This window comes from Cuculus canorus, chromosome 6, assembly GCF_017976375.1.
Source record: "Cuculus canorus isolate bCucCan1 chromosome 6, bCucCan1.pri, whole genome shotgun sequence".
NCBI classification, from domain to species: domain Eukaryota; kingdom Metazoa; phylum Chordata; class Aves; order Cuculiformes; family Cuculidae; genus Cuculus; species Cuculus canorus.
The window spans coordinates 13,757,589-13,784,857 of record NC_071406.1 but is presented as its reverse complement, the minus strand read 5'-3'; the positions used below and the strand labels follow the sequence as shown (position 1 = coordinate 13,784,857).

Sequence of the window (27,269 nt, the reverse complement as noted above, 5' to 3'; positions counted from 1 at the left end):
AAAGGCTATAGAGCAGATATTTTAAAAAGTACTTGTTGATAGCTGCCAAAGAGCGATAATTTTGTTTGTAGCTCCTTTCAGCCCATTAAACAGGACTAAGCAATTTTTATCTGTGCCTGCCCCAGAAATATCAAGTTGTCTTGTCATTTAAGCAAGATAAATCTCTCTAACTCATGCTTTGTCTCTTCATGTTCTTCCAATTATTGCTTTAATAGTAATGTTAAAGGGTCTGTTTTGTCTCTCATGCTTGAGATATGCAAACGTGTTTTTCAAGACCTGTCAAAATGAGTCTTGAAGTCATGTAATGCGAGAATGTTACTTAGGCTGCTGTGTAAAGAGCTACTTGAAACTTTATGATGACAAAGTGCTTGCTTAGAGCGTTGCTTTCAACTGTTTGATATGGGGTCTTGAGCCCAGAGCATTCCTAATTGATGCTTGCTGAAGTGGTTGAGAAAGGAGCAAATACTAGTTGATTACATGAATGTGAGACTTGATAGGAGTATAGTTCTGACTAGGAAACTTTGTAGGTTCACAAGTCAAAGACTGAAAATTCCGTCTTGGGATTATAAGCATTTGTCAAAGCCTTAATCCTGTCAACTGTTACTTTGTGAATTAGTATTGCTGTCAGTTGATGTGATTAGTAGAAAATATTTCAGGCCACTAAAAGTGCAATGAAACCTGAGTTTTTAATAAGTTCTTAAATTTGGAATGTGGCACTAATCTGAAGTCAAAGCATAAAACTGGGAAGCTGGAAACATGCTGAATTAAGCAGGTGCTGTGATTTCTCTGGTTTCTAGCTCTTTCTGTATGTGTCTTTATCTGTAGTGAAAAAAAATCATTCCTCAGGAGAGTACAGGAGGCCTAGACTGAGCCCCAGCTTTGGGTGTGGTTTTATTTGTGTAGATAGCCATGTTAAAGAATGGTTCTAGTTTAGATTTAGTATTGATGACAGTTTTTTTTGCAGGTTAGTGGCTTAAATCATAGGTTTTTAAAAAAGTCTCACTTTACAGATAAGATTATAATACAGTACTGTGTTACAGGCGTATACTCAAAACATGACAAAGCCCTCTGAAAGTTTAGTTGTAGGAGTCACCTGAACTCTGGACTCCATGTTGCAATACACTAACTGCAGTAGCTTTTTTTGAAGGAGTTGGTTTATAATGCTGGTGCTACCCTGCTCAGCAGGACACTGTCTTGGGGCACCACCCTAAAACAGACATTTAATGAATGAAGTCTTTTTCGATCAAGCTGCATGCTGGTTACCTCAGCTTTCCAGAAGAGATGGGGTCTTGCTAGTTGAGGAAGCTGCTCCCTGATTAGGATTAACTAATTCTAAAGTGTGTAGTGATCACTGATACTGCAGTAGCAGTTGAGTGGAAAGGCTATAAAAAAAAACTCGTCCCCATGATGGTGAGATCCCATTTTGGTTAGGTAAAGGAATTCGCATTAGTGTAGTCACTAAGAAGTCTCATTGACTTTTATGGTAGCCTTCTGCTTTTATCTCCTATATCATAAAATAGACTAGCCAAGCAATTTGAGGAAATGGTCTTTAAATGGTCTTACAGGAATGTGTACTTGGAAACTGGTGCCATTTCTCATTCTACTTTCTCATTTTTCTAACACATTTTAGAGGCAATTTAATTCTTTAAACAAATCTGCAAGCTCAATGAGAATGTACTTTTAAGTTCCTCTTATAAGGCAAACTAAAATCAGAGTAGGCTATGGGAAGAATCTTTTCTGATTCTATGTAGAATATAGCTGTAGTGGAAGGAAACTAATTCAAAACATTACACTTAAGTAGGCTGACTGCTGTGGTATTGTATATCTTTATCATTTAGTTTGTAAAACAAGGATCAGGCAGTGATCGTGTCCAATTCACTTAAGTGCTCACAGCTGTCTTCTAATAGTAGCTGTCATCTGATGAGCATGCCTTCTGTAATACTCTTGTACATAAATATTAGTTAAGGTTTCTAATTAAGTACTAGTAATGAAGGACTTGCTCTAAGTTTTTTAGCTCTGATATACTACTTGTACAAGTTGTCTAACAGGCCTTCCACTTCCAAAGTTCTCACCCCCCCAATAAGAGTTGTAGCAACTCTTATTGCTTAGGCACAGACTTGAATTCTGTAGTTGCTGAGGCTGGAAGATACTTCTGGAGACTATCTTGTCCATCCGTCCTGCTGGCTGTGCTAATTCTGACTTATTAACTGGCTCATAGTGCATCCTTAGGTAGAACTTTATGCATTCCTGCTTTTCTTGTGGGAAAAGCAAGTCTCCTGCCTTGCCTCCCTGGTCTGTCTGTCCTAGAGAGCCTTTAGCCATCCACTGCATCAGCTCTCCCAGCTCATCTCTGATCCCAGTGAGGTTATGGTCCCTGCAGCTACACATGGATGCCTAAAGTCTCCTCTTTGTTCCACATGCATTGGTGTACAGAAGCACTCTGTTGGGCTGATTTGCCAGGAAAGGCATGAGAGCTATGAAACGAGCTGGCTATGTATCATAATAGTAGTTTTTTATGCTGGTAATATGCTCTGTGGAGAGAGGGAATCTCAAAAGATCACATGAAGATAGCTGTATGATTTGTATTCAGCATCAGTTCTGTATTTTCATGTGACCTGTCACTAGCTAGGTCATAAAAGGAAGTGTCTTGAACTAAAGGTGTTGTAATTTCTGTTCTGAGGTCAAGTGGTTCTGAGTTCACAATTTGCCACCCAAAACCAGAGTTATCAGCAAGCATGTTATATTGTGTCACTCTTCCTTCTTTTAGCACTCTGAAGGCTCTGTGGTTGGAAATTGTTTGGCTTTAAATGCCTTCAGACAGAGCATTCTCCATGAGAGAGACTGAGGACAGCACTGATCCTGCAATGGGAACTCTTCACAGCTTTAGTTCATGAACTTCAGCTTAGAGTGGGGGTACTGAAATTGCCTGTGACCCCAGTGCTGGTATATCCAGTTAGTATATAAAGACAAATACTGCTTCTGACTTTGAGATGAAGTATGTGGATACAGTAGACTGGAAAGCTACTTGCCTCTCTGTTATTTAAAGCATCTGTTTAGTCCAGTAGAAAGGTGGCTGCTTGTATGTTCTGGATACCGTGGTGTGGTATTCACTTTTCCTGATTGGGGAGACTGGAGTGAAGAAATCTCTTTAAAGGTGGCTTAAGCCAACAGCTAAATTATGGATAATTAGTAATTATCCGAAGTGCTAAGTGTCACTATTGTTGCTTTGTGTGATGCAAATGCATTGAATGAAAGACGAGGGCGGGGTGTGGGAAGGATCAGTGCTTGGCTCTTGTGTGGTGTGCCCAATTGAGGGAGCTTAGTGACTCATAGTGTATTTCCTGGAACCTTTCAGTTAAGTGCCTAAAATAGTGGAAGTACTTTTAGAGGCTACAGGGGAATGATTCCCAGTGCCTCTGGGGAGGTGGGAATCTGTGATTAAGAGTAAGCTCAAAGCAGAATTTCACCTGCCTCTATCAAATGTGAGCACAGCAGTGGCTCCCAAGCAATGGTCTCCCCAAATGCAGACATGAGACACCGACTTCAGTTTAGGAGCAAGGACTGTGGTTGTATGGGTAGAGATGGTTGCTTCTGCTACTACCTAAGTCAAACTACATAATGCTTGGGATTTTGATTTATTCCAGGCATCTGATGTTTGTTGGTGAAACTGAAGACAGCATGATCTAATGAGATCGTTTGGGGTAGCAGCTCATGGCCTGTCTTTCTGCTGTGTTTGCCACACCAGTGGGCTATCTCAGACAGGCCAAGGATCAGGGGGGATGAGGGAGCAAACTTGGCTGGGTAACATTTTGCATGAGCTGAAGAATTAAATCATGCAACTCTTCATTATGCTTATGGCTGAATTGGTATTTGTTGGAATTTGCTAGGTCAGTGTTAGTGGCAGTTTACTTGAGGATTCTACAGCTGCAGGTTATCCACTGAAGAAGTAACTGAAATGATGTTATAACCTTGTACTGAAGTAAGATTTGAATCTTATGTTATTTTGAACTCGTGTGCCACTAAAGACATTGCGTGAGCTTAGATATTTGACTTGTCTGTATTTGTTAGATTCCCAGAGATCTGATTAAAAATTGGTATCAGATTAACAGTCTGAAGCATGACATTGTCTCTTAACTGTGGCTAGGTGGTCTTGGTGCGTGCTGTGTATCAAAGATGAACATGATCTTGCATGGATGAGCTTTCAAAGGAAGCATAGTGGAAATATGCTTTGCAAGTGTGGGAGTGAGACTGTTGGACAACTCTGCCTGAGTGTCATTTTTCTGGTAGGAGCTTAATTGACTTGGTGTGACAAATGTCATAGTTCAATTAGGCAACTAGACAGTCACCCCTGCAGTGACAAACTCTTAGCATAGTCATACTGATTAATGGTATTAAGTCAGTCTTTGTGATTGTAGAGCGTTTCTGCCAGGCTTCCTATCAAGTTCTTGCTAGGATAAGAGCAATGTGGTAGACCCTTTTCTTCTGCAGTCTGTCTGCAATGTCCCTTATGGGTGTTAATACGTGGAGGCTCCCTAAGAGTACTTGGAGAGGTCTGGCTGGGTATCCCCCTACAGAAAGTGTTTTTACCTATAATAGCACTAGTTGTCTTATTTCCACTTCAGGTAACATTGTATTGTTGAAATAGAGTATATTCTGCTGGGAGCTATGTGCAATCTGCTAGTTGCTCAGCACTGAGTAATATGGAAAATGGGGTAGTGGTTTTTTTCTTTCCCTCCATAAAACTGTATAACTATGATGCTTCTGTGTGCTATCTGTGAAACAGGCAATTTAAAGTATTAATAGTTGTACTGCATTGACCTGTAACTACCTTAGAATAGTGACCGTTTTGTGCAAGAGTTTAGGGACACTGTGATGGACTGGAGCCTTCTCTGAGGGACCTCATCTCAGGAGAAACTTCGTTAGGGTGATGCTACCTGCTCCAGTCGGGGTGTGTGTAATGCTTCTGAGCCTGATATACCTGCTGTCTCGTCTGGTGGAGAGAAGTGGTGCTGCTAGCTAGGGAAGGGAAGCAGCAGTTTTGTGCTTATCTGGTTCATCACTGTTGACATGGGACAGATACCCGTGTGACAGGGCACTACAATGACATGACAGAGCTAGTAGATTGCACCCAATGAAGTAGGTAGGATACAAGGCTGCTATTAGAATCTAAAAGGAGACGTATAACATTAAAGCTGTATTTCTGCCATGCTGTGAATATCAAAGATGCCTACCATCTGTAGAAAATAATGTTAAGGGCATCTGAAGATAAGAAAAATCTACTAAACATGCCCCCAGTTGCTGTGCAGCTTCTGTGGACTTAAAAGGACGCTTTCACTTTTATTAGTTCAGAGTATGAAAGCAAATGGAGTGACCTAGCTCTAGAAGGCAGTGTTCTATAAACAGTGCTTGAAGTTGTTTTACAAAGGTTCTCATGTGTGGTAACCTCTTAACCCTCAAAGATGCCTGTTGTGCATGTTCCTTACTGTACAAGGATTACAGTTCTCATCAGCAATGTTGTGGGGACCAAGCTGCTCCTGTACTTATTAGGAGAGGTAATTCTAGATCTCTGGCTTGTTGCTGTCATCTCTTCCTCGTGCGTCCGTCAGTGTCACTGGAGCTGATGCTGCGTCCAGGACAGGAATTCAAGCTTCCAAATAGTGATGACCTCCTGAAGGGTCAGAGGCACACTATCATGTTAGGTCTCTGTGCCTTGTTGAGGTCATGAGTTGCACTTTCTGACATTGTATCAGTGTGAATACAAACTGAGAGCAGTGTCACAGTTGACTTGTTAACAGATTTTTATGGTACTTTCTCTGGAAAGCTGATGCATGGTGGCATATTGGCAGTTTTCCCACCATTACATTGTCTGGTTTTTTCTGATTCCCATTAGAATCAGGGGATTCTGTAGGAGAAACTGCCAGTTTATCTTCTTCCTCCATGAGGAAGTCTGTGTTGAGATGACTCGCCTAATGACTGTAGGGGTACAATACTCTGTAGACTAGTTTCAAGCATCATATGCTAGGGCAGTTTACCTTGTGAACGGTTCGGGAGATAAAGTGGAACAGCAGTGGAGGTGGCCATTACCTTCTGTTCTTGCAGATATTTCCAATGCTTTATATGCATTCAGTATATATGAATTTAGTACAAACATATTTGGATTAGCGTCATCTATCCTTTCAGAACCACTTGCATAGGTGACTCGTGGATTGCTGTTGTACAAATGCATTGCTGCACAATCAAGTAACTGCACTTCTACTTGGTGGGCTCATTTTTGAGATGACCTGTGTATTTTCTTTAAGCATAAGTCAGCTTGGTATCATAGTATGGTGTTAGCTCAATGGTAAATTGGAAAGGCTATGTAACTGTCCTCTTACTCTGATAGTCTGTTTAATGCTGCTTTCCATGATTCTTCCCTTTGGTTGAATGCTTTATGTATTTAGAAAGACTAAGGGGAGAAAAACAGCCACTGCTTTATTGGACTGGGAAATGGTGATGCCTACTTGAACAGAACAGTGGTAATGAAATGGGCATTTTATACACATCTGTATAAAGATGTCCCAAGACCAAGATGCAGCAGTAGAAATAAAGCTTGTTCTAGTGTCTGTATTTGAGCTCTGATTAAGGTGACTCGCAAGGCTTTATGGACTGCAGAACAATACTGTGTTGAGATGCCTGAATGCAATGATAATCTCTTGATATAGTTGTTAACTGACTGCTAATCCTCTCAACTTTATATCATTACTCTTGCAACCTTATTTAGTGAAACATAGACATAAGTGATTTTGGGGGTAGGGGAGGAAGTGGTGGGGGTGCTGTAGTGTCTTAGAAATACTATTCAAGGGCAGTGCTTTATCTTTACTTAGCTACTGATCAGAAACAAGTTACTCAGATATTTTTTTCCACCCTAAGAAATTCTAAAAAAAAAAAAAATCTAGATATAAGTCCCTTAGGAACAGGGACATGTATACATTTGCCTGGATTTAAGTTCAGTGTAAGATCTGATTTTAGTTCGAGGGGTTACTTTGAACTGCTGCTCTTCTGATGCTAAAACTGACCAGATTGAGTCCTTCCTATCATTACGTCTTTGAAAGTTGTGTTCAAGTAAGCAGCCTGGCTAAGGACTTAGGATTTAGTTCCAGTTTTCCTTGGACATCAAAATTACTCTAGGCAAGGTTATTACCTTGAAATTAGTGCTAACGTGTAAAATGTTGCCTGTTTATTTGTAATGAATAATCTAGAGTGGTCTTCCACTGAATGATGTGACAAGGCATCTGTTTAAATGCCTGCTGCTGTTGGATTTGCTTTAAGCTATAATGATGCATCTCTCTGAAAACTCATAAGCAAAGTTGGGCTGTGCTTGGCGAGGATGGTAGAGGCCTTTGTGCTAAATGTATACAGGTATTTCATAGTTAAAATAGATCACTATCCTGGTGACTCGGATCTGAAGGTAGCCTTACGTGGTGAGGTTGTCCAAGTCCAGCTATAACCTGTTGCAAAGAACAGCATGTTAGACTTTGTTGGTTAAAGTAGGAATGTATCTGGGAGTTTCCTGTTCTTGATCTTATTTTATATAAGTGCATGTGTTAGAGAAATACTGGAAGTCTTTGTATTGTAGGTGCAATCTTTTGAAGATCATCTGATCTTATTAAACAATTTTAATCTAAGAGGAGAGCTGAAGATGGCTTTGCACGCACATGCATGGAATAGTGAAAAGTAAGGTATGGTATGAAGGCTTAGGATAACTAGTAGGAATTCTTAATGTTAACTGACTGATGTCCAGTAGCTCAGGTGTCTGATGCTATTGCTAATATTAAAATATTTCAGTTTTATTTCTGGGTCCCAGTGTGGAATGCTTGCTTTCCCCTGTATACATTCAGGGACAACTGCTGGACTCCTGATCACAAATAAATTAAGTATTGCTTTCATACTTACTATGGTGTGCTCCGGATGAGCAAGTTTAAGGACTATCCTTTAGTAGAAGTTCATCATGCAGGCTGCAGTCGTTTTCTGGAAGCTAACACTCCAACCAGATTGATTTGATGAAATAAGATTCCCAAATTAACTGTTCATTAGTCTATGCTTATTCTTTTCCTAGCCCTATAGGAGATAGGGAATAGTCACAGTCCGGCTTTAGGTTCAGGTTTAGCCCTAAACTGCTGCAACCTTGCAAACTTGTTTGTCTTGGGCTTAATTTGTGTCTTAACTATCAGTGTATGTATACCTGCTGCTGGAGCATAGCTTTGAGAGCCAGTACCTTTAAATGTAGATACAAGTAAGTTTTTTAGGTTGTATTAGTAACTAATTTAGTTAACTAATTTTATTGCTGGAAACTAATGTAGCCTTGTAACTTTCTCTGTATCAAGCAAGTAATTATTCTGCAATTTTTCCTGTAATGTTTAGGAATATAGCTTTTTTGCCACTTCTTCCAACAAAGATCCAGTCTGTAGCGTATTCACATGAAGTGTATACAGTAAGATAGTTCCTTGCCATCAATTCTAGCTTTCTTCTTGATGTCCAAGTATTGTTTCATAATCCGTTTCTAGCTTCCTGTCCAGTGCTCTTATCTTTGCAATAGCAAGTCTACTAATAGAATTTGCATGGAGAAAGAAAATGCCCGATTACCAAAATCAAGTCGTAAGCCTGGGTTTGACTCTCCTGCTCAGACCAGTACTGCAGTAGGGTGTTGCCTGTACCAGCACACGTCCAAGGAGCACAGTGTGGAAAGGGTAAGGGAACTTCCCTCTTTCTGCAGCAATGTAACCAACTGTTTGGCTGCTATCCTTGTACTTCTCTTTGGCCTCTGTTAGACAAACTCCTCCTTCCCTCCCATCAGCACTGGTGGAGCCATCCTGAGTGGCTGTCCTACAGGGTGGACTTGGAACAGCCAGGGGCAAGGGAGAGGGGCCACAGTTGAGAAGATGGTGGTAGCAGCATTGGGTGATATAAATGGCGGCTGTGAAACTGCTGCCTCAACCTGCTCTGCAAGACATCTCAAACTGAATGAATTCCCTGATCTGATTAAGAATGGCCCAGAAAAAAATCTTTAACCACACCTGAGAAGGTACGAAACATGCAGTGGTACATGGTGAAGAATACAAGGATATCCCGAGCAGGAATTTCTGCCGAACACATCATAACATCTGTTTACCGTGAAAACCAATAACTGGAGACATGCCAAGAGGTAAGCTAGCACAGCGAAAGAAGATAGAGTAGCATTTTTATTTTTAGCCTGCATGTCCTAACATATTTGGTAGCATTAAATATGCCACTTAGTCTCAAATGAACTGGTTTTTTTATAGCTGAATTACCAGTTGGAACATTTACAGTCCATTGAAAGCTAATGGAATTTCAGTACTTAAATATTTTCTGGATAACCTCAGAACAGCTGAGGAGCTCTTATAGTTCATAGCTCAGTGAGGCTGTTAATTAGTTTTGTGATCCAGGGAATTTCTGTGACTGCATTCTTGTGGGCATATCACAGAACCAGACACCTCAAAGCCTTCAATTCATGCTCTGATAAATGAGGATCACTAAAATAGTGTTGTAAAACTTTGTCCTTTCTGTGCTTGCTTTTGATGACATCATATTTAAGACTTTAATAGGTTGAATACCCAGATTTTCTTTTAAAAGTAGATATCTAAAGGGTTTAACAAAGCTCCTCTGTCAAGCTATTGGGTGAAGGGTTTCTAGAATCCTGTTTTAAAATCCAAAGAATGACTTCTTTCAGTGGCAGGATAGCAATGAAAAGAAATGTCCAAAAATATCAGCTGCACAGTGAGGGAACAAGGGCTGATCTCAGCAATTTTGAGCTTGGAGTTCCAATTTTAAATCCCAAACTGAATTGGAAGAACTAGAAGCAATTCCAGTTAAAGCCTTTGGAGGGGTCTAGAATTTTTTTATTATAGTAACAGATTTACTGAAAAATAGGTAGTCTTAATGCTAAGTTTGTAATATTTTTTTTTTTTCTTCTGTGTATTTGCATGGGTTGTTGTAAAATGAATTCCTGCCTTGTGAAGTGAAAAGTGCCGTTTCCTTTCTTTAGGTAGGTTTGAAATACATGTAGTTATTCAGTAGTAGCCTCTAAATCTTGGCATTAGTTCAATTAATCCTGTTTGTTAACAATGTTCTGAACAGTTTTAATTGTTCAGGCTGAGTGTTGGAGAAACTAGCAAACTGATGCTTAAGTTTGGAGTTTGTGAAGCTGTTTATAAACAAATGCCTTTAAGTGCTCAGTTTTAAGGGGCCAGCCAGGAATGATACAATGTTGTGCAGGTTTCTATACAGCAGGAGGCCTCAGTTAACCTGGAGGAGTTATAACCTAAACAAGTAAGATGAGGGAAGGCTGAAATGGCTGGTGAGCTTAGGGTTACATTTCTTATGTGGATAGTGACGTGGTTGGATTGGTCCTGAGGCCAAGTACAGATCTTCAGAAGTCTAAATCAAAACAGCTTTTTAGTAACCACTATGGTTCAATTTGTAGATCTTGCTGTGCTTCATGTGGCCAACCTGTCTGTGGTGTAACCTTCCCTTGGTCTGAAGAACATTAACAGTTGAACTTGATCCTAAAGCGCTTTGCCAACCTAAGCAATTCTATGATCTTTCACTAGCACCACAAAGCTCCTGTCATGCATGTGGCTTTGTGTAACCTGTTAAAAAAAATGCAGAGTTGTCAAGTCAATGGTTTAATCTTATCTTCTAAAGCAAATGAAGCAGGTAATTACTTCTAATTTCTGAAAGATGAAAGACTGCCTTAAAGTTTATGTTCTGACCTGGACTGTAGCAGTTTTCTAAGCAGGATGAACTGTAACTAGAATAAACCTCCAAAACTAGAATAAATCCTTCCAGAAAGGCTTTTTACAGCTCATGACGCTTAATACACAAAGTTTGCATGGTGTCGTTAAACCTGAGGGTGGAATGACAGATTGAAATGAAATTGATTGACTGCCATTGACTGGATTATTTCTCTTCCTGTCAGAGGTGGGTGAACCAGGTTGTTTGGGTACAGTTTACTTCCCAGCAAGTAAATAATAATATCGGAGAGGAGGGAATACTTATCACAGAATTAGGTGACTTGTCTGGACACTTGTTCTGAGCAGACTTTTCAGCAACCTTATTAACTCTTGGCCTGAAGTATACATTCCCTTAAACTGAAGGAAATTTCATAGTGTTTTAAAAGCATCTGAACTTATCACAGGTTTTTCTAGATACTGCTACTTATTTTGAGGAGTGGCTGGATTTTCCAAGACTTCCTTTTCTCTAAGGAACAGATGAGTTAGTCAGTATTTGCCTCAAAGATACTTAATCTACAAAACGTCATCTTACATCTCAAAGATGGTTGAGGAAAGAGCTTCTGCTTGTATTAAATGATTTTTAACCTCAAGAAACTGTTAGATGTGAGCTTTGAACCATACTATGTAAACTGTTTCTTGGGCTGCAGAGACAGAAATGTTAGTAAAAACCCAGTTAGTTACAATGGCTTCTTGTTGTTTTATTCAAGTATTAGTATTAAAATCTCAATGCCCCTTTCTGAACCAGTGATGTGCCTGTTTTGTAAATGCTGGTACTTCATCACCGATACTGCCTGTGTCAGTCCCATGCCACATTGATTGCTTCAGCCTTTCCTTGTTCTCGATTGCCTGGCTATTCTGGCTGAAGGGGGCCATGCTCCCTCTGGTACCACCGAAGAAGAGATGCCTTCTGTGGTGAGCAGCCTTCTGCGTTCAGAGGGTTCACGTAGTGTTGATAATCTAAAAGATTCAAATGGCACTTGATTCTCCACGCAGAGCTGTGACAAGTACCTTGGCCATTAAGAGCTGGGCGAACTTTAGATGCAACCAAACTGTAAATGTGTATGGTATTGGATGGGTTTTGCTTAGTATTATACTTCGGTTACAAGTGAGGTAGTACTGTGTGTGAAGGCCGACCTTGCAGTTTCTACCGACTAGTGTTGAGGTGTGGTGGAGAAGGAATGATTTAAATATTTTCTTCACCTACCTCTGTGATGAGCTTGTACTGAATCGGAGTGGTCAGAATTTGCCTAAAAGGCTTCTATTCCTTTAATATGACTGGGTAAAGCTATAGTGTCTGTGTTGACAGGAAGGAAAAATTTGCAGTCTTCTCTCTTGGCCATAAGTAGATCTTTTAATTGCAGTCTCATAGCACGGTGGACTTAGGGCAAATTTACAAGCAGCAGCACTAAATTTGTATTGCCAAAAAAATGTTTGACTTGAAAGCTTTGTGTTAAGTAACAGCAGTTACAACAACCCTAGGATGCCTGTTAAAGGAATACTCAAAAGTTAAACCCAGTCACAATTACACTGAGAAGTTGCTAAGAATCATTTGGCTTCTCCACAATGCAGCTTATCTAATACTGTCAAAGCCAGGCTGCTCTTGAAATAGGACAAAGTTAATTTCTACTCGGCTTCAGAGCAAGCTGTGCTGTTATTTGAACACATGTAGTCCCCAAACTATCTCATTTTGAGATCAGTCTGGAGCTTGAATGCCTTAGCTGTATCTGTCCAAACAAGCTGAATTCTAGTTTATCTGTAGAACATGTGGACCATAAGCAAAGAAAGCATCTGAACTCCAGAAGCTGTTTCTGAAAGGCTATCAGTTGCATTTTCTCCCAGTTTTTCCAAACTGCCCTGACAGGGAGCTCTGTTCTGTGTCCCTCTTGCCTCTTTGGTGACCAAGAACTAAAAATCAACCTTGCAATTCTCTTCTGGTTTGGAATCTCTGCGGTAATGGCTGAATTCACCATCTCCAACACAAATGTTTGTGCTGTACAGGAAGAATCTCTGAAAAATAGGAGTTATCGCATCCCAGTTCAATACTAATGGGCGTCCTGGATGAGGGAGCTGATGTATAACATAAAATAGAAGATTACTTACCAGTGTTTATCCCAGAATGAATGCTTAAAGATGATTAATTTGCATTACTGTACCAAATGTGTGTAGCAAACAAGTGTGACTATAATAGTCTGCATGGAAAAACACTACTGCTTGGATGTTTAAAAATACTGTCCTGGTGTCACTTCTTGATTGTTGGCATGTTTGGTGAGAGCTTAGTTTGATTTGTTGCTTTTTTAGAACATCAGGTCATGATAACAGGGAGAAATCTTCACAATCGGTGTACCCCAGGGCAGGTTCCCTAGACTGGTTGTGTGTGGAGTTGTCAGCCTCAAACTGTAGGACACATAAAGTGGATTGCTTGGAGCAAACTGCTTTAAGGGAGAGATTTAGGCTGGACAACATCCAAAGGTAGGTTGACAATCCATTAATTAATTTTGGGGGGGCAGCTAGTTATCCTGAAGGTTTTTCTAATATAGTGCTCTAGCTTCTACTGTAGGCCTTGCATTTCCATCCAGTAGAAGTTGATGGTGTGGCAGTTCTGGTATCTTTCTGGAGTAAATCGTGTCCAGACAAATTTAAGACTCTTGGTAGGTCCTGTTGCTTCTGGGATAATGGATGCTGCTGTAAGTCAAGGCTGGTATAACCAGTTTCCATAGTGGTATTTCTGGTCACTCTGCCAGACAGGAAGATCTAGGGCCTTAGCTATCTGGCTGTGCGAACACAAGTGTTGCTATCCTAGCATCTCCCTTTAGCCATCGTGCGTCTGGAGTACTGGAGTACACATCTGGTTTTTCTTCACAATGTGTGAATCCTGACTGGTGACGCATCTCTTTGTATTGGTCACTTCTGCTTTTGTCCCCAACGTGCTGTTCTTAGAGCTGCTGATCTGTGCTATTCAGTGTGGCAGCTGATGCTCGTGTTTCCATCAGCTGCTGTGTCCAGCTACTCTTAAGGCAGTATTATTTTTAAGAGGTTTCCAGTAATTAATTACTTGGTTTGCATGACACACAAAAAAAGGCTTGTTAACTTGTATTTGTTGGTTGAAGCTTACTCTCTTATGATTTTGCAACATCAGAAGAGTTGAAACTGAGAATTTCTTGCAGTAAAGCAAGTTTTTTTTTTTTCCAAAGGCAAATTAGATTTTCAGCATTAAAAGGCAGGAAGAATATAAAATAAGTGTTAATGCCATGTCATAAGACTTTCTGCTAGAAGCTCTTGCTACTTGTTCCTGCCAGAATTTACTGGGTATCTCTGCTTTTTTGTTAGCCTATGTAGAGAAGAGTTGTGTTTCTACCTCTGAGCAGGTCTAGAGTATAGCTCTGCTTGCAGGTTGAAACTAAGGTGCAGCAACATTAAAGAAATCTTTTAGAAATGTGTAAAGCCTTATAACAAGAAAAATAAAAAATGCGTAATTGCATGTTTGAGAAAGTGGGTTTTGGGTTTTGGTGGTTTTTTTTTTTTGAATCTTCTTTAAGTAGCAAACATGCAGAATGGCTTTACAAGTAAGTACAGTTTGTTCAGCTAGTAGTTGCTTTGAGAAACCTTTGGCACTTTTATTAATGGTACTCTTGTCACAAATAGAAGGTATTTGTTCTAATACCTCATTCTTACTCATACTTTAGACATCAGTAACATGACATGGTTTGCTTGCCAGTGTGTTGAAATGGCCCGTTCTTCAGCCTTGCTGGACAGGGATTTAATTGGGTCTTTCAGCACTAGTGAGATTTTTACCTGCCTGCTACCATGGTATCACCAGTGTCATGAATGGTGACTATTTCTTCTGTCTGCAGATCTGATTGGTTGCCTGGCACTTCTGTGGCAAGCAGGACAATGGCTGCTAGCAAGAGCAAGAATCAGAGTTCCTTGGCTCTCCATAAAGTAATTATGGTTGGCAGTGGAGGTGTGGGCAAATCTGCTCTCACTCTTCAATTTATGTATGATGAGGTAAGTAGCTTTTAGTTCACCTTCTCTAAAGCACCAATGTATATGGCTTACTAAACTTTTTTTTCAGTGGCACAGGGGAGCTAAATGTAAGTGGCAAAAGACCTGATGACCTGACTTGCAGAAGAAAAATGTAGGAGTCTGGGAAGTGCCCTCTGGGAACCTCTTTGGCTAAGAGTGACAAAATTAAAGCTTATTAGTGAAAAAACAGTCTTCAGAAGGCATGCTGGATGTGAATGTGTTGTCTGACTGTACAGAGGCTGTTACCATTTGGCATTGAACTTTAATTTTGTTGCAGTTTTTTAACCTTGTTAAGATTGTAGTCAGAAGTAAGCATTTTAGTTCATTCTGAGCTGGATGAAGTAGGCATGTTCATAGCATGAATTCTTCCATATGTAGGAAGCTAGATCAGACAATCCAGCCTAGTACATGAAGAAATATATGATCCTGTAGTTCAGAAGTTAGTATTTATCTGTAGGCTGTCCGCATATATTAGTGATGTGAATATCTGAACAGGTGGCATAAGCATTAGTGAAGGCCAGTTGTCTTAATCAGGCTCCTCGCACAGCCTTTTGTTACGCTTTTAGGCTGAGAGAAAGGAGGTGGAAAGGTAAGGAGTCTGTTGGATGTATTTTGTCAGCACAGAACTACATGTTGAACTGGCAGTGGCTTTGTGGGTCTGATCAGTATTAAATAGATTAAGGTACTTGTCCATGTAATTATAGAGCAGGTTTTCAGGTTCAGCATCTAGGTGCTGTCATCTACATCTGTTGAGGCTTCAGACAGCTGTAGCTGAAGTACATGCAAATATTTTTTCTTTAAGTGGGAGATCTAGATAATGCCACCAGGTTGCTGGTATCTTTGTCCCTTAGATTGCGCTGAAATTGCTGAACAGCACTTGATGTCGCAAGACTGTTTCTCTTGACTAGGCAGGCTGGCTCTTTGATGTATCAAGTGCTTAAATTTGCTTTTTATAGTTAAACTGAAAAAAGTAGAACTTTAGTAGCTGACTGAATTATGAGAAAGTTTTTGGGAAATTAAATGTCACTGAAGTGAAAGAAAATGGGTATCCACAATTGCTGTGAGCATTTGACAGTAATTCCAAACACTAATCCCTGTCTTATCTTCTTCAGTTTGTAGAAGACTATGAACCTACAAAGGCTGACAGCTACAGAAAGAAAGTAGTTCTGGATGGTGAAGAAGTTCAGATAGACATTCTGGACACAGCAGGACAGGAGGATTATGCAGCTATCAGAGATAACTATTTCCGCAGTGGGGAAGGGTTTCTTCTAGTCTTCTCAATAACAGAGCATGAATCCTTCACAGCAACAGCAGAGTTCCGGTAAGTAGTTTCTCCCCCAGGCAGGGGGAAATATCTGGTTTCTACATTGCTCTGACAATTCTTAGGATAAAGAGCTGTAGCTTTTCTGTCCATTACAATAAGAATGTCAACCCAACAATTTTACTGTCAGTAACCAGTAACTTAAACCACAGTATCCAGCCTCTGGCTGCAGTTGTCTTCATGCCTTCAACTTATAAGTACATTATGCCAGCAGCAACTTCAGGCAAGTAACAGATTCTTGGACTCCTAAAACATGCATATTCGAGCCAATATTCAGTCTTTGTGGATGTAAAGTTTAATTATCTTAAAGCAGTGCTCCTGGAATTAATTCTGCCTTTTGGCTAGGTTTCAGACGCTGTATTGCTTACTGCTAGAAGCAGGTGCTCTAAGGAAAGGAAGGATTAGCCTCCATTCTCAGGTATGGATTGATGCCAAACAAGGGTTGGCAGCCAAGCGGCACCATTGTAGGCAGCTGTATTCCTAGAAAGACGCACAGTAGTGGTAAACGCTTCCATTTTTGTTCTTGAGATTAGCAGTTCTAATGTAAAAATCAACACCAGACTGAGCACAAACTGCTTGTGTAGTGTAAAAAAAAAAAAAAAAAGGGGGGGGTGGGGAGGTCTAATCCATTTTTATGGCCTCTGAACTCATACAGGCAGATTCTGCAGGGCAAGTGTTGTAACTCTTACCTGGTAGTAGCTGTTTTCGTGCTGTAAAAGGTGATCCAGAGGTTCTGTAGGACAGTTGTACAATTTGAAGTACAACTTGCCAAAACACAGGGCAAGCATTAGGAATTCCTTATGTTTGCCAGAATAAAAGCTCTTTATCCGTCTGGCTTGTGTTTGCTGTGCTTCAGTGGTACAAGGCTAAGATACTAATCAGTAACGCAAGTGCTGGTGCTAAGGTAGATGCCTATTTCTAAGTTTTTCTTAAAGCTGTGGCAAGCCCCCCTCACATTCTAGGACTTTGGTCCAGGTTCTTAATAAATTATGCTAAAGGAGACTGCTTAACTTTTTCGGAGGTATAAAAAATATAATACCTTCATCACATAATACTTTTGTGACTTTGTTAGACTTTAGGCTGATAGTTATAAGGCACACAAGCAGAGCTTCAATTTGCTTTAACTGGAGCACTTTAAGCTAAACAGCTAAACTGTCTTAGGACTGCAAAACTAAGTACCTGGGCTCTTTCTAGTATAAGATGGAGAGAAAAATCTGATACCATTCAAAAAAAAAAAAGGGACGCTTGGAAGTACTCAGCTTGGGGTTTGGCTAGTGTGCTCAAGTGAAATATAAGGTTAAATTCAAGGCTTAAAGGCTTTGGATGAAAAGGAGTAGGAGTGTTTATCTTGGCAGTTTGTGGGTTATGTCAGACTTCTGTAACTAGGCTAACTGTGTTGGTTCAAGATTTCAGCACAATAAAACAATGAAAAGCAATGTTAGTCCTAAAGACAAGCAAGGAGGAGGACCTAAGGACCTAAAAGTCTTGAGATGGAGAATCTCCTGCTTTTTAATGGGTCAGAGGTAAACAAATGCTGAAATTAGTTGAAGTGTTTAGTTATCTGACATGTAAGAACGAGCTCCTTGGAAAACTCCACAGGAAGGAGGGGAGGAATCAGTAGTATGAGTCACCAGCATCACAGGCTAAACTGATTGGTGTTATTATTATTAACTTCTAGAATTTTTACACTATTTAAAAGTTAAATACTGAATGAACTATGGGCTTGTCTTTAAACCCTAGCTCTCCTGCTTATGCTATGCATTCAGTGTTTGCTTTAAGTGCCTCTGTAATCTGGAAATGTGTGAAGGTACAGTTGAATGTAACAGCAGAGTGTCTGCTTCTGTGTTAACACTACTTTAGATTCTCATGTACTTCGTACATTCAGTTATGTTGTGGAAGGAAAGTGCAAGCATGTGAAGTAGTGTGGAAACTTGGTAGGATGAGCCTAGTTTGGGTCTCATTCATAACAAAACAAAGGAATCAAAAAATAACTGTAGACTGGTACAGTTCTTTCAGAGTCCTGGATGGACAGCCGCAAGTATCAGTGTGGTTTCAACCCATATCTTACTCCAGTAATAGCGCAGACTTTGAGACTGACCTGCAGCATCACTGTCTCCTTTCCTACATTCTCATATAGGTCTTTTCAGAATGACAAAGGATAGGTAGGTTAATGCTGATGGTTCAAATATTTTCTTGATGTCTTTGAAGGAAAAAGGTGAGTAGCATTTTAGTTTGGCGCTAATTAGTAACTATGTGTAAAGTTTAGGAAGCCATTGAGAATGATCTCTGCCAGCTGCTTATGCTGTTCTCAACCCACCGCCTTGCCAAACCCTTGATGTTGCCCAGACCTATACTGAAGTGGGATGTTGATTGGAAATTGAAGATGGTGACAGAATGTCAAGGTGAAACATGGCAGATGTGGCACTTTCGCTCTTTTCCTTTTTCAGAAATGACCTGTTGCGAGTTGCTCTTCTGCCATACAGCTCTTCTTTATTAGAGCCTTTGTAGTAAATTACTAAATGGTAAAATGGCTTTCCTGTTAGTGTGAGGCTTCAGTCGGTGTAAACCCCATAGCATTAGTATGTTAAACTTGGAGTAATTTTAAAGTGTGTGTTTAACTCTTGGGAAATGTTCTGTTAAGTACTGTTGTATACTGTAATGTGCAGACCAGTTGATCAATTCCTGATAAGGTTGGGCTTTTGTTGCTGCTACTAACACAGATATTTTCATTTTGAATACCTGATGCATTAGGGAACAGATCCTGCGTGTGAAGGCTGAAGAGGATAAAATACCTTTACTGGTAGTGGGAAACAAATCTGACTTGGAAGAACGCAGACAAGTGCCTGTAGAAGAGGCTAGAAGTAAGGCGGAGGAGTGGGGTGTGCAGTACGTAGAAACTTCTGCCAAAACTAGAGCGAATGTAGATAAGGTAAGGCAAATGACATCTGCTCAATTAGATCGTTACTACTTGTTTAGTAGGCAAGTGACTAATTCTTAACTCTGCCTGGGTCAAAAGCAAATCTGTAGTTGGGCTTTTGAAAGCCTAGATTATAAAAAATGAGCTCTCTAGATGTGTGTACCTAAGCAGCTAGTTCCATTCAAAGTTCCTGTAGAACATTATCTGTTCTCCTAGTCTGTATTAGTTTACTAATGGAAATGCTCTTCATGCGTATGTTACCTAGTAGGAACTGTATTTCTCTCATTCTTGGTTAAAACAGTGCATATGAAAGCCTTGAATTCAGACCTCTTGATTATAAAAGATGTATCATAATTAAATTATGCAAAATAACCATTCTGACTTGTGAAATATTTTAGAAAGTCTAGTTTGTCAGATGTATGAACTGGGTGATGCAATGTAACATGAATATCTGGGCTTGCTTTTTCCTCTGAGCGGTCTCATGTGACTAGCAAATGCCTAGCCCATTTTATACTTAGACTAGCTTTCTGATTAGTTGGAATTATCAGCAATGTAGCTGTCTGGTGTGTACTAGCATGAGGTTCTAGACTTGCTCTCATAGGTCATCTCTAGCTCGTGTGACATACTGCTTATCTTCCATATAAGCACGGGTTAGTGTGTTATCAGCTATTTGATTATTGTGTATTGACACTGTAGCAGAATAAAAAAGCCACCTTGAGGTATTGAATGACAAACTTCTATTTCTGATCTTGATTTTGTTTCAAGTACCAGACCTGTGTAATTTCCTATTTTAAAAAAAGAAAAGCCTCTATAGAGTGACACTAAGCTCTTGTTCTGTATCCTAAAATTCAGTTTCTCTAATAACTCTACAGTAGAACAGCGGTTGCATCTTAAAGTGGCATGTGCCTAGGCATCAGGCATACATGGGTGAAATCGGATAGAATTTTGGAAGAGAGTAATGACTTCCTCTGAATTTTTCTTATGACACAGTTTGAGAATTCTGTGTCTGTCACTTGAATACAGAGAGCACGTTTGTAACTATATGGAAAAGACTGGACTGAATGCTATGCATAGTTCACAAATGATTTGTCTGGAAATGTTTGCTAGGCACAGACAAATTTCTCGTGAGCTTTGGATGCTACTTTTGTGCAAGAATTATATGTGATAAAAAGCTCTTAGTATGAGGCTGTTGAATGACTTGGTAGCCCGGTAAGATAGTCCAACTCCTTGTCACTGCTTGATATGCCACATAATTCTGATATTGAGTTTGTCACTGGGGTCTCTGTCTAGGCTTGCTTCTGCTGTATTATGTACAGTGGTGCTACATCTTTAATTGCTGCTGAATGCAGTAGTTTATCTGCTTTCTGATGGCAAATTGTTTAATATTTCTTTATTTTTTCCCTCCTAGGTATTCTTTGATTTAATGAGAGAAATCAGAGCAAAGAAGATGTCAGAAAACAAAGACAAGAATGGCAAGAAAAGTGGCAAGAACAAGAAAAGCTTTAAAGAAAGATGTTGCTTACTGTGATGCTTGGGAACTGTAAATATCTATCTACAGGTGGCATGGATAAAACACCACTAAGGATATAGGGCTGGATTCATGAAAGGAAGTCTGTATTGACTCCCTTATCTTTTGCTTTGCATATCACCTTCAAAATGTGAAAACAGAACTTTGAAACCATTTCTGGTATCCAACAAAACCTATGCCTACTCCAAACTGAAATGGACTCAGTCTTCCCAGCGTCTTTCAAAACTAGATGCAGTTTCCGAACTACAATCCTTTTGCTTGGTTATACAAAGTACTTTCTTATTAACTTCCTAGTTTACTCTAATGTTTCTCTGAATATGCTTCTCTTGAACCTCTACTGGCCTTAACAAGCACAGCTGTTCAGGTTCAAACACTTTTTCCACTGTTGCTGCCCTGATTGATGTTGCAAACTACAGAAAAGTTAGATGACGTCTGGTAAAGGGTTTGAGTCTCCATATTCTGTTAGTTGTCACTGATATTTCTTACACTGAAATCTGCTGGCTTCCTTGCCATGCTCCATGTTAGAAATAGCAACTGACACTTGAGAGTCAACTCAAACTTTCTTCCACGTTCTGTGTAGTCAATACAGCATTCATGAATCAAGCCTATGGACTTAAATCAGACTTATTTAGGCAATGCAAAAATTGATATTTAAATACTGGCTAAATGCATTCCTCACTGGTCTGTCTTCTCATCCTTAAATGAGTGTCATGGGGTGAGAAAAAGGACTAAGCCTTTCTTCAAAAGGAATATTATCACCATCTCTTTGAAATGCTGTCCTGGGTTTCTTCCACATATAGGGGCTAGACTCAATTACACTCACTCTACATCTACCATCCTCCCCTCCCTGGTACTGGAATAGTGAAAAATCAAAGTATTTATTCCATTGATTTGGTTTTGTTTATATTGAAACACTTGTGGTCATGTTGGAAATGTGGAAACACCTGCATCTGTCTCTTGTCTTGCTGAAGATAAACTTTGAGTAAGGATGGGTCACATCACAATCATGACATGGAACAGGTGAGGCATACATGCTACCTCTCAATGACTAGCTGGCTAATGAGTTGTATGGTGTCAAAAAGCAAATGAAGTTAAGCAGTTGCCATGTCTGTTACTTAATTTTACACCTACTATTTCTGATGCACAGCAATCTAGCACATGGGGATGCTTGAGTTTTGCTGTCAGCTATGAAATGGCGGTCATGTACTGATCAACAAAAACAGCCTAAAAGTGGGAGAAAAGCCAGTACTTAGCAGGTCCTCTTGTCAGCTGACTGAGCTTTTTGATGCAGTTTAAGTGCAGTTGCCAAAAAATACTTCTGTCACTGGAAAGTAACTGTCTCCTCTGGTTGTGGAGACTTAATTATGGCTATCTTGTTTTGAAGGGATACCAGAGACTTAAAGTAGTGATTTTTATCTTGCTTGTTAACTGGATGCTTTAAAACAGTTACTTGGTGTAAGGAAGGTGCTATATGGCCGTTCAACCGGGGGGTGCACTGCAGCACTAAATTAACACTCTTTTTGAGGTGAATGAGTAGCAAATGTTGTTCAGTACTTAGTGTTGTAATTTGAGGTTGAAAACCACTTTTAACATGTACTAGATTGCTCTTGTGCATTCCACTGCTGAACTTTGAAAAAAGTAAATGTGTTAGATACCAGAACCTCTGTTGGTCTGAGGTTTCACAGGGACTTATTGCAAACTCATTGTCTTCCGTACCTATTTCAACTTGTCAGGCAACTCATTGAACTGGGGAAAGTGTACTAAATAAAAGGTGCTGTAATCTTCATTCTTGTCAAGTTAAATTCCTTCTTTGTTAATGTTACCTTGTATGTGCAGAAAGAATGGCCAGTTCTGGAAACATTTGTCTTTGAACAGTGTAATTAGTATTACAAAGCCAACTTGGTGATAGTTTTGAAGCAGAGGCTGGGAGCCCACAGGCTTACAGAACTTGTCATTTGAGCTATACCACCTGTCTAAAGCCTAAGCACCTAATGGGACACTTGGAGCTGTAACACTTTGCTAACAAAGCTTCCTCTTGAGCTTCCATGGATAAAATCCATTTTTAAGTGGACTTTGTGCATAGAGCAAATGAATGTCTGCTTCTGAAGGAAGGCAACTCGCTTAGATGAGGCCTAAAGGTTAAGTCCTTAATTAACCTAAAGGATAAACAACAGTTGAGTTCACATTACCAGCTTGTCTAGGTCAAGCCCCTCCAAGGCGGATTGTAAAGTGTCTAACAAAACTGAGTAAGCTTTCCTTGCTATATGAATAATGTACTCAGCAAAGCTCTCAGCTGTATTGACTCAAGAAACTTGCATGCTTTGACCTTTGATCTCTTTAGTTGTAAAGTACCTGAGAGTATATGATAGGACAGGTGAATTTCTGCTCAGAACAGTGAGTCTGCTGCTGATGTTCTTACAGTCCATGTGCTGGTTTCACTCAGGTTTTGGGTTTTTTTTTATTTTCAGCTGATAAAGCTCCATCACTGAGGTGGGTTTACCTGGAAAAAGGCATTTGCTGTTTTATGGCTTGATACTTGTGTTCTGTGCTTCTTGCCTTTTCCAGAACGACTGGGCCTGAAGACTGCATACAGCAGCTTTTCAGTGTTCCTCTTCTGTAATTGTGGCAAACTTCGGTTTAACTTTCCAGTTACAGCTGAAAACAGATAGCCAAGGTAGCTGCCTTGTTTACTTCATAATGGTGGACAACAAGAATTCTTACTTGTACCAGGAAGGCAATAAAACTGCTCCCCAAACTGAAATCCTGTTGCCTCTACCTCATGATGGAAGTGCCTGAATGCATGCCCTTTTAAATAGGGGCAATACAATTTGAGGGTCCTTGAATGACTCCCAGGTGTGCTTCATTGGATGTCAATGGATATTAACATCAGGTGGGTTGACTGAAGTGAATAAAAAGTGGAATGGGCTTTTGCGACTTGAGGGTTTCCTGTGAGCAGAGTAAAGGGAGCTTTGGCATCTGATCTAAGTGAGTACTTGTATGTCAGGTACATTAAACAAGGAGGATTTTGGCCAGAGGGGTGTGTGTGGCTGCCTGAGGTGGCTGAAGGCTGTATTGAAACTGATATATTCCAGCAGCCTTTGCATGTTAGGTAATTAAGGACTCCTCTTCATCAGTATAATGTGTTCTTAAATCGTTCTGGAGCATGGCTTTAGGCAAGTAACTGGGTATTTGAAGCTGGAGGTCATGCAAGACTTGACTATGCAGTTGCATTTAAGCATTCAAATGTTCTTCTTCCATAATGGCTTAACATAGTCAGAGACCTGTTTTACTGTTCTGTATGTGGCTTAGCTGTGAGTATTCAAGTGCTGCAGTCTTCCTTCTGGTTTGAGCAAATGTTTATGAGACAAGCCCCCATTGTAGCAGTGCCTAAGTCCTTGCATGAGATTCCACTTGAAAAAGCAGGTTAAACTCTAGGAGTATAAAAGCAAACTTGACTCCTTTTTGGGGGCAGCAACTCTCCGGGTGAGAGTGCAGATGCAGCATGAAGCGCATCTTTGGTGACTCAGTGACTTGTACCATGTGTTCTATACAGACTATATGCCTTTACTGCAATTTCTAGGCAAACGCTTGGCCCAGTGAAAAGAAGGCTGTATGCACATGCTTACTGGGCATTAAACTTCAGTGCATTGTTAATAACTATCTGAAGTTCTAGTTGAATCCTGTCTGGCTAATACAATGCTGAATACTTAAGGTCTAAGGCAAAACCCTATGATCTGGAATGTAGTAAGGGGGGTGGTGGGAAGCAATGCATTTAACTAAATGCTCACCAGGATCTTTTTTTAAAGCTTCCCAAAGCATTAACCCAGTACTTGAGGCTGACAGGTCTATCAATTCTTGCTCAAAAAGAGGATGCTGTTTATCAATTCAACTCAGAGCTTATGTAGCCAGAAGCTTTCTTTAATTGCTATAAGCATATGTTGCAATGTTCACCTCCTGTTGACTTTATAGTTGGGAGAAGGAGAGAAGAGGAACAAAGACGCTATGATTTTCACTGCAATCTCCACACTTCATGGGAATGGCAGGTGTTCCTCTTGGGAGGGGAAGGTGTTATCTCTAACACCAAGAAAGAGGTTTAGTGCAGAGGAAGTGATTGTGACTGCAAGATTTAATAAAACTGCCTCTAAACTATGTATGCTATACTATACAATGTCAGTTCTTATTTTTTCTTACATAGCTTTGGAGCTTTGTCTCTAACTTGCACAAACATTTTTAATGTTTATAAAAACTGGTCACTTTTCATTATCATGCAATACAACTGATTTGTATTACTATTGATAATAAAAAGAAAAACAGGCATGGTTTTGTTTGTTATTGATTTTTACAGCATTCTGGAAGCATGTCTACTGCCCAAATTCTTGAACCAGGCAACTGCTGACTTGTGTCTGGAGCTACCCTTTGTATCAAATCTGTAAGGTGATTACTTTGCAGACTGTGGGAAGGGCGGGGAGGACCAAGTGGCTGAGGACCCCAGCATAGGTACTGCTGAAATGGTCTTGCATATGTTTCAGGACTGAATTGGTACAGTGCTCTTATTCATAACTTATTTTCCACAACCTAATTGGATCGGACAGCTTTATCAACTGTGTAGATTAGGGTTTCCTCTTTCTTTCGTCAGTCTTGTTTCTCAAAGAACAGAATAAGCAGCATTACTCAGAAATACTGATCCTTGGTCTTCAGTGTGTGTCAATGTCTGTTCTTTGTGGTGGTTTTCAATGAGCAAAGTGCAGCAGAGAAGCAGTGATGCCTGTGAGGAAGGATGGTTCACAGCAGATGCAATGCACTGTTATGCCACTTAATTTAGGGTGGCATAGAAATGGGATTCACAGTAAACTTCGGGTGTTGTTTCTGCTGCTGTTGCCATGCGAATTGGAAGTGGAACATCCCCTTGCTGGTGACTCTTCTGGCCAATGATTGCAGCAATTTACATCTTGTTTACATGATGCTTGCCTAATGTTTGCCCTGTGTTTCAGATTGCCACAGTGATTTACGTATCTTTCCAGTGAAGTAATTTTGTGAGTATTCTGCAGCAGAGAAAGGGTAGCATGAGAAGTGGTGTGTAGGAGTCAGCAGAGAGTTCTAAGCACAGCTGTATTACACAGCTGTCCCAAAAGCCTGGAATGGCACCTTTTTCTTCAGGTATTCTGTAGGATGTCTATAAGGAATAAGCCTTCCTTAAGTTTCAGCAGGATGAAACCGGAGAATAATTGTACATACGTAGCTTGGCTTCTTCCTTCGTGCTTGCCTGCATTCTACTCCAACCAGAACACTTGTTTAACTAATGTGGTTTTGTGCTAAATGCTCTGGAGATTCCAGGGATGGTACGGGCACCTCTTCCTAAGAACTGTTGGCTCCATCTTGTGGCTTGAAGAGTTAGGAGCTCTACCATGGAGAGGGGCTGTTCAACACGCTCAGGCGAGCATACAAGTAGCTGCTATTAATCTGCTAATCCACATTAACTAGGTTCTTCTGGTTTTGTTGCTCTGCCATATGATTCTCTCGTGCAGTAGGAGACCTTGTTCTAAATGAAAATTTTCCTTGTGCATGCAAATGCTAATGTTAATTCTTGCTTAAGCATTCTAGTGTGCAGCACAACACCCGATTTCTCATGAGGATAGTGGCTTTACGATTTCTAAGGCATTAAACCAGTTTGCATTGCAAGTGTAAGTTTGTTCTGCTCCCTGAGCACTGATTTGCATGCCAGAAAAAACACTTATTGTTCCACGAGACTGTGCAGTACTTCACAAACCATTTTGTTTCTAAGGGTGACTAAAAATGCTGGGTTTTTTTTCTTTGCAATATAAAGCCTTAATTGGGTGGAATATCCTATTTAAAAATCTTTTTTTCCCTGCTCCTCAGCATCTCCTCTCCCTGAACTACCAACTACCTAGTGTCTATTGTGGGAATAGGAGGGAAATACCAGCAAATGGCCCCTTAAATCTTCTAATTCCAAAGGGGTGGAGGTAAAATGCTGAGGTGAGGCTAGGACCACATACTCTGTAGTTGTCTTCCTGATAAAGATGATTAAACTCCGGAGTTTGCAGTAAGTTCCCTTCAATGCGCTTTGTTACTTGGCTTTGAGGCAGAATCGTGTTTTTGATATAATCAGAGTTTATAGAGCTTGTTTTTAAAGTCTAGTGTTCAGGGTATTGGAGGTTTTATGCATGTTGGCTTCATAGGCCAAATACCAGAATTCAAGGACAAACTTGTGCATACATGTAGCGTTGAGAGACAAGGAAAGCTACTCCTTACTGTTTAATGGTGCTGTGTTTTGATTTTTAAAAGGAAAACAAGTACAACGCACTAAACTTGCTGTTTAGATGAGTGTTTCTCAACCTGTGGTCTGTAAGAGTGCTCTAACTCGATTATCCTCCCCACAAAATGATGGTGTTACACTTCTCTAGGTGTAAACAAGGAAAACAACTGTGGACTTGGGGAAGGAGTAATTATCTAAAAAAAGCCAAGTTCTTTCTTGCTTCTAAATGAAAACCATCATGGCAACATTGCCCAAGATAGCCTGCAGTTTTGTTCCTAAAAGTTCGTCAGGCTCTTCAATTATAGAAGAGTTGATGAGAACCTGAGAGAGATGATCCTGGTTAGACAGACATCCCTGGCAACAGGATCTTTGCCCAGAGTGACAGCATTCAGAAATCAGAAGTTAAAATTTTATTT

At 40.1% G+C, this 27,269-nt stretch overlaps 1 protein-coding gene across 2 annotated transcripts in view; it reads left to right on the top strand.

Moving 5' to 3' along the window:
* RALB (RAS like proto-oncogene B) overlaps positions 1-24,905 on the top strand; it is a 52,235-nt gene extending 27,330 nt beyond the window's left edge. For both annotated transcript variants that reach the window (XM_054069738.1, XM_054069737.1), the window contains exons 2-5: positions 14,642-14,795; positions 15,926-16,134; positions 18,886-19,063; positions 20,460-24,905. In XM_054069738.1, coding sequence (XP_053925713.1) covers positions 14,682-14,795; positions 15,926-16,134; positions 18,886-19,063; positions 20,460-20,579 — 621 coding nt within the window. In that variant the 5' untranslated portion in view covers positions 14,642-14,681 and the 3' untranslated portion in view covers positions 20,580-24,905. The remainder of the gene's footprint in view (positions 1-14,641; positions 14,796-15,925; positions 16,135-18,885; positions 19,064-20,459) is intronic.
* Positions 24,906-27,269: the final 2,364 nt, after the last annotated feature.